Here is a 7130-nt window from a genome sequence, read left to right on the forward strand (position 1 = left end):
AAAGAACCAAAACAAATAATAACCTTTCACTAAATAAACAAAAGAATAAAAAAAATAAATAAGTGTAACTTAAAAAAAGTTATGGGTAGAAAATAATTCATAAAGTGGTTGAAAAATAACAAAAGAGATGTTGAATCAAGTTATTCAAAAAAAAAATAATAATAAGAATAATAAAAAGAAATAAGAATATAATAGAATAAAAAGGATAAATATAGATATGATATTTATAACATGTATTTTGTTCATAAAAATTAACGAAATTTAGTTTTTGTTCAATAATTCGATAAATAAAAGAAAGAAGAGAATTAATATAAAAATTAATATACATAAATAAAAATAATAATTTAGTTTGACACACGTGGTATTACATTTCGTTTGTTGTTTGAGAAAGGTACTAACTAATAATATTAATGATGCTTTTCAGTATATTCATAACCTTATTTCAAGCAAAAGAATTAATTGATAGTCCATGTTTTGTTTGTTTTATTAATGAAAGAAAATAAGAATATAAAAGAAATAAAATTAATAAACAGACAGATTTTAGAAGTGAAATCAACAAAAATATCGGGAAATATGGACTTGTTGGTAAAAAATCGTATATAGAAAAAGAGTGTTTTTCTCATGTTCCAGATATTCAGAAAAATGTGATGGCATATACTTCACAATCAACTTGTTATCTTCCAAGACATTTATTTACTCGTTCATTTAAAAATCAAACATATACAAGATGTGGATTATGTTTAGAAATTACTGGTCCATCTTTATTAACTACTACATGTACTGTTGTAGGATCTACTTATATGAATGCAACAACTTCATTTGAAAAAGATTCATATTCAAGAACTATTTTTGTTGATGAACATTTATTTGAATATTTATCAGGTTTTAGAGCAGATATTACAGAAGGTATGGTAATACCTATAGTTGCAAGATTAACAAGTTGTGTTTTAAAAACATCTCCAGGAGTAACAGTTTCAAATATTATTAAAAATTCATCTACAAAACATACTGCTGAAGTTTGTGTTTTTAATGGAAATGCAATTCTTCAAAAAATTAGAATTATGGGAAATATTTATGAACAAGACTTAGATTCGTTATTATTTAATATTCCATTTAATCCCCAAACTGATTTAAATAAAACTTATGAAATGAAAATTTTTGATTATTTAGGACAAAGTGTTCTTCTTAATTTCAAATTTGAACTTAAAACTATTCAAACAACACAAACTCATTTCGGTGATTTAATTAAACCTACAAAATGTTATTTAAGACCAGAAGAAATGATTGTTTCTGATCATTTTACGTCATCTGATCCTTATTTTCAATGGACTTTACATGCCCATAACCCAAAGAACTTTAGTGATTTTTTTGAAATTAATAAAACAAATCCAACATTCTCCTTTTTTAATGAAACAATAGTGTCAATCACTTTTCCTTTTCCATTAAAAATATCTCATCACTACACTGTGTTATTCCAACAATATACAATGAATCATCCTTTTATTAAAACACCTACATTAAAAGTGATGTATTTTATTGATGATATAACTAACGCAAAAGAAGTAACTTGTATAAATGATTTTGAAAGAGAAACAACGATTAAACATATTAATGAAAAAGTTCAATACTCAACAAAAACTGGAATTAAAATTGCTAAATGTAATGGTTATGTAAACACTGCTGTTGGTTATTTTATTACTGGAGTTCAAACAGAAATTACAATAGATTTAATGTACTTTACTCCTTATAGTAAATTAAATTATACAAAATGTCCAACTTCTGCATATTATTGTCAACCTACAGATGAATGTGATCCGACTAATTCAACTATAGACTCTGATGATGGTAAAGTAATTACCTATCCAGAAGGTTGTCATCCATATTGTGGAACATGTCTTAGAGGATTTAAGTGTAATAAGGCAGCTCGGTGTGTAAAACTAAAATCCAAAAATACAAGAAGTTCTTCAAAAAGAATAATGACAATGATTGGAACACTTCTTTTATTGATTTTTTAAATATTTTTATTAGTTCTTTTTTGTTTATTTTTGAATGAAAATGATTTGCTCTAAAATGAATTCATGGTTTAAATCATCAGTTATAGTCACACTTTATTCATTATGAAAGAATACAAATTTGAAAGAGTAGAACTGATTTGTTTGTGTTGATGGAATGTCATTTGTTGTAATGAAAGAGAGTGAGTTTATAAAGATGATAGGATTAATTAGTTGTTATGGTGTATGTGTATTTGTTAATGGAAAGAACAATTGGTGATAAACAATGAAAAGTGGTTGGTGGTGATAAATGAAAATAGTCATAATAAAAATAATAATGATAAAATCAACAAAATAAGAAAACAAGAAGAACAACAAATTACAATATAAATAACAATACAATAAATACAAAGAGTTAAATACAATAAATCAATAATAAAGTAGTTAATTAAGTATTAATAGAACTTGTGTCTATTGTTCCTGCCTCAGCGGAGACTAATCCCATCCCTGAGTCTTCGTCTTGTAGTTCAACTACATATGTTTGGTTGTGATCTCCACACTGCTCCATGACGTCCATCATGTTTTTAATTACAAGGTTTTTGATTTCTTTAGTGATGTCTATTTCGATTTTTAATTCTTTTATTATTTTAATACTTTCTATATTTATTAGCCCATTAATCGAAATTACTACTGCAATTATTTTGACATCCTTTAATTTCTCTATTTTAATTACCATATTTTTCAATTCCTTATACATATTTCTTTTCTTCCAATAGGCTCCATTAATATTATGATCTGCAACAATAGTCATATCAATTATTAGACCAGTTTTATTCTTTTTATTTAATACATATATATCTGGTATTTTATGATATAGTCCATCACTTTTTGGCATTATTTGTTTGTTCAATATCATAGTGATGTCATTGTATTGGAACACTGTTTCATATTTTGATTTCTTGTATTGTTTATTTCATGTATATTTTCTTATTATCCCATATGATGATGCCAATATGGTCATGTTTCTCCATTTGTGATTTTTTATGACCAATACAAGATAGTAGAATGTGTTCTACTGTTGATATCTTGTCTTTACAAAGTGGGCAGTACTTCAATCTTTCATTTTTTAATATTTTTGCTTTCCTGTACCCACTAAATATTACTCCATCTTGTATTTTAGTTAATTGGAGAAATGAATTTTTCTTTATATTGATGGACTTCCATGCATTTATTGTAGTAGTTTTATCTACCCCTTTTGACTCGAACCATCTTCTAAAATGTCCACTTGTTTGATGGGACTTCCATTTTTTGATGTATTGGTCGGTCATTAATTTCTTTATTTTTACTACTACTTCTTTTTCTTTTTTATTTTCAATCCCTTCATTTATTATTTCTTCTATTTTCGTTTCTGGGATTTTATGACTTAGTACTTTTTTAATTCTATTCCATATTCCTTTCTTGGAATACCATCTATCTATTATGTTATTTCCTATTTCATTCTTGTACAATAGTACATTACTGTTCTGATTAATTCAATAACATATTCGTCCCTTAGGCTTATTAATCCTTCACCCATTTCATTTATAGGGACATATAGATGGTCTTTGGAGTTACACCTAATGTATTTTGCCTTTCTTAAATATTTTCTTATCTCCAAATCCATTCTATCTAGGTCAGTTACATTCCAATTTACTACTGATGCTGAATATCTGAAGATGGGTATTACTTCAGTATTAATTCTTGTAATATAACTTCTATTACTACATTCATCAGTATTTATTTCTTCCATTTTCTTCGTCATCTTTTCTTTGATGATTTTACAATTGAAGGTATCATTAATTTCATCTGACTGCCATACACCTAAATATTTATACAAGTCCTCTCCTTCAATTATTGGGATGTTTTGCATTCAATCTGGTATTTTATTAATGTTCTTTAATACCATTCCTGATTTATTTTCATTCATTTCCATCCCTATTCCACTTATTATTTGTTTAATTTCATTGTGGATTGTTCCCATTTCTTCACTACTTTGTGTCATTATTCTCAATTCATCCATATACAATGTATTGTTTGATTTTGGGAACTTCTCTTCTATGATTTGAGAAATTATATTCATTTGGATGATGAAGAGTAGAGGGGATAAGGAATCACCTTGTAAAATTCATCAATTTAATACATCCTAGATATTCATTATATTTATATCATATGAATATCTTCCATCTGTTCATCATACTTTCTACAATGTCTATGATGATACCCTCTACATTAAAATATTTAAGTGTTTCTATTACCCATTCATGATTTACTGAGTCATATGCTTTCTTAATATCATAATATGATTCTACATATTTTGGGTATTTCTCTTCTTTTTGCTGCTTTAATATATAACTGTTAATTAATCCTTCTTTATCATCAAGAGATTGCAGTTTACATCATAACTGATTTTTACTAATTTTTAATGATTCATTATTCATGTTAATTCTATTGTGAATCTTCTCTTTCAATATGGAGGTAAATACTTTCATTATTACATTTGTACAACTGATAGGACGATAATTAATGACATCCTTCATATCACCTCCTTTGTTGATTAGTATAGTTCTTCCACTTACCATGTCTAGAGGGATGTTTTCATTGAAGTTTAACCATTCATTGAAGATATTAAGAATGGACTCTCTTGATGATGACATTCTCTTCCAATAATACAAATATATAGTGTCAATACCTGGTGCTTTCCAATTACTTATTTTCATCATTCTTAGATTTAAATCATCCATTGTGATGATGACACTATCATAATTCCTGTATCTTTCATTCCACGATGTGATTTGTTTTATTTTCAAATGTTCTTTATTTAATATCACCTGTGTTTCATATAACGATTTCAAATATTCTAAAGTAATATCGTTATTTGGATATATTTCATTTTGTGTTTCTTCTTTATTTTAATTTTGTTATTAGAATCAAACATGATTTTATTTGTATTGATTCTGACCCTTTCATTCTTATTAAATTTAATTCTTTCTTTAATCATCGTCATCATATATTTTAGGTACTTTATTCTTTCTTGTGCTTTAATTTTAATTTCATCTGCATCTTGTTCCTTTAATCTCATGATGCATTTTATTCTGTACTATTCCCTTGATTAGATATTCTAATCTATTTATTTTCCTTAGGATTTCTTTTATTTCATCAAATTTATCTCATTTAAATTTATTTTGGAGATAGTAATGCATACACATTGAAATCATTTTCATATCTTCTTGCAGATTTTCTATTCTCCTGACCATACCCATTTATTATTAATTTCTCTTATTAATTTATCTGATTCTTTCCTTCTCCAGTAGTAATTAATATTTACACATTTATTTATTTTCATTTCTTTAAGTTGATTGATGATAGAGTTAAGATATTCATCATCAATATCAGTAGAGTTATTTTTTATGATAATATTTTTTATTATTGGGTTACACTCTACTTTCCCTTCTATGATGGAGTTCACTTTCATTTTAATATATCTTTTAGTTGTTTCTTTTATTCTATGTGACTTTTTAATATTATTAATGTATTCTTTCTCATTATTTACATTAATGTTTACTACTTTTATTATGCTTTCTATTTGTTCATTTCTTACTTTTTTATTTAATTTCTTATTTAACCAATTAATTGCAAAACAATACAACACATCAATTAAAATTCTATTTGTTTGATTTGTTGTGTTTTCTTCTCTTCTTGACTGATTATCATTTCTTGTTTTTTGACACTCAGTGTTTTGCTCCCTTCTTCTTCTATTTCCAGAATTGTCTTTTTCATAGGGGTAGTTTGGTTCATTTGTATTGTCCCAGATGATGATGTTCTCAGTATTGGTTGTGTGTTTATCACTAGAGTCATTGTTTTCTTCTTCTTCAGTTCCTTCTGGGATAAAAAATTTTCGATACTTTCTTGTTGCTTTGATATTATTTGTTTTTATTCTTCATTTTCTCTTTGTGTATGGTCTAGTTCTTTTCTTGTTTTTTCTGCAATCTCATAGTTTTGAATCGCACTTTTTTGATATACAGAGATTTGATTTTCTTTATCTCTTATGTTCTTCTCTAGCAGCTCAGCACTCTTCTCCAGCTCATCAGCCCTCTTCTTCTCCAGCTCAGCACCCTTAAGGACTTCGTCCTTCTCTTTCTTCAGCCTCTCATAGCTAGCTCGGAGTGTTCGGATGGTTTCATCCTTACCTCCTACTTCTATGATCCTTCTACCATTTGCCTCATTTATTTTTGAATGTAATGAAATATTTTATTATTTTAATTTAGAGTTTTCTTTTCTTATTTCATTAAATGTTGTTTGAATATTGTTTATTTGTGTTTTCATCTTTTTTATTTCTTCTTAAATCTCTTTCCTAACTGTATCTCGTGCTTTTTGAATCATTTCATTTGAAATGGTTCGTTCTTCTTCCATCTTTTTTGTTTGAAATTCTTTAATGATTTCTTCTAATTCTTTAATTTTATTTTGAAGTGTGTTGATTTCTTCTTTGTTGCCTTCTTCTTTATCTTGTGTTTTCCCTTTATTTTCTTTTTCATTTATTATTCTTGCAGCTTTGCATCTATCATTCATTTCTTTGTTTCGATGTTTGTTTTTGATTTCTTCTTCGATTGTTTTAATATCTTCACTTTTCCAATCTTTTGTTTTATCTTTGAATTCTTCTTTGATTTTCTCTAGTGTTTTCTTCTTTCTTATTGAATATACTTCTTGGAGAATGTTATACCATTTCTTTTCTTTACCTTCTTATTTTTTAAGTAATTCTTCGTATTCTCCTTTCTCCCATTTTCTTGTTATTCTTTTAATTTTCTTTTGAATTTCTTTTGTTGTCAACCGTTTAGGTTTCTTGTTTGTATAATGTTTATTACCATTATACTTGCCTTGTTTTTTATTTGTTTTTCTTTGTGTTCTTCTTTTTCTAAACCCTTTTTTCCTGTTATTTCTTTTATCGTAGTTATTATTCATTTTATTGTTATTTCATTCTTTCTTTTCTTTGAACTTGAATACCTGTTTGTTGTTTGATTTTCTTTACAAGACTCTATGGCATTAGAAATAATAAACAAAAGAAAATAAAGATATAAAATAAATAAAATAAAAGATATAAAGAAA

General features: G+C 26.5%; 1 protein-coding gene across 1 annotated transcript, besides 7 other annotated features; it reads left to right on the top strand.

Annotated features, from left to right (window-relative positions):
• Window positions 1-146: 146 nt before the first annotated feature.
• Window positions 147-221: a microsatellite.
• Window positions 222-303: 82 nt separating this feature from the next.
• Window positions 304-347: a sequence feature (AT_rich).
• A 66-nt stretch (window positions 348-413) lies between these two features.
• On the top strand, window positions 414-2015 carry EDI_055240 (uncharacterized protein; the record flags this gene model as incomplete). The annotated part of the gene is made up of 2 exons (XM_001741211.1): window positions 414-476; window positions 534-2015. 2 exons carry the CDS (start codon window positions 414-416, stop codon window positions 2013-2015), a joined length of 1545 nt encoding a protein of 514 aa, XP_001741263.1.
• Window positions 482-530: a sequence feature (AT_rich).
• Window positions 1999-2027: a sequence feature (AT_rich).
• A 273-nt stretch (window positions 2028-2300) lies between these two features.
• Window positions 2301-2396: a microsatellite.
• A 32-nt stretch (window positions 2397-2428) lies between these two features.
• Window positions 2429-7070: a repeat region.
• Window positions 7071-7078: 8 nt separating this feature from the next.
• Window positions 7079-7118: a microsatellite.
• The last annotated feature ends 12 nt before the right edge of the window (window positions 7119-7130 follow it).

The sequence above is a fragment of the Entamoeba dispar genome, genomic scaffold (assembly GCF_000209125.1).
Source record: "Entamoeba dispar SAW760 scf_1105229463657 genomic scaffold, whole genome shotgun sequence".
Classification (NCBI taxonomy): Eukaryota; Evosea; order Mastigamoebida; family Endamoebidae; genus Entamoeba; species Entamoeba dispar.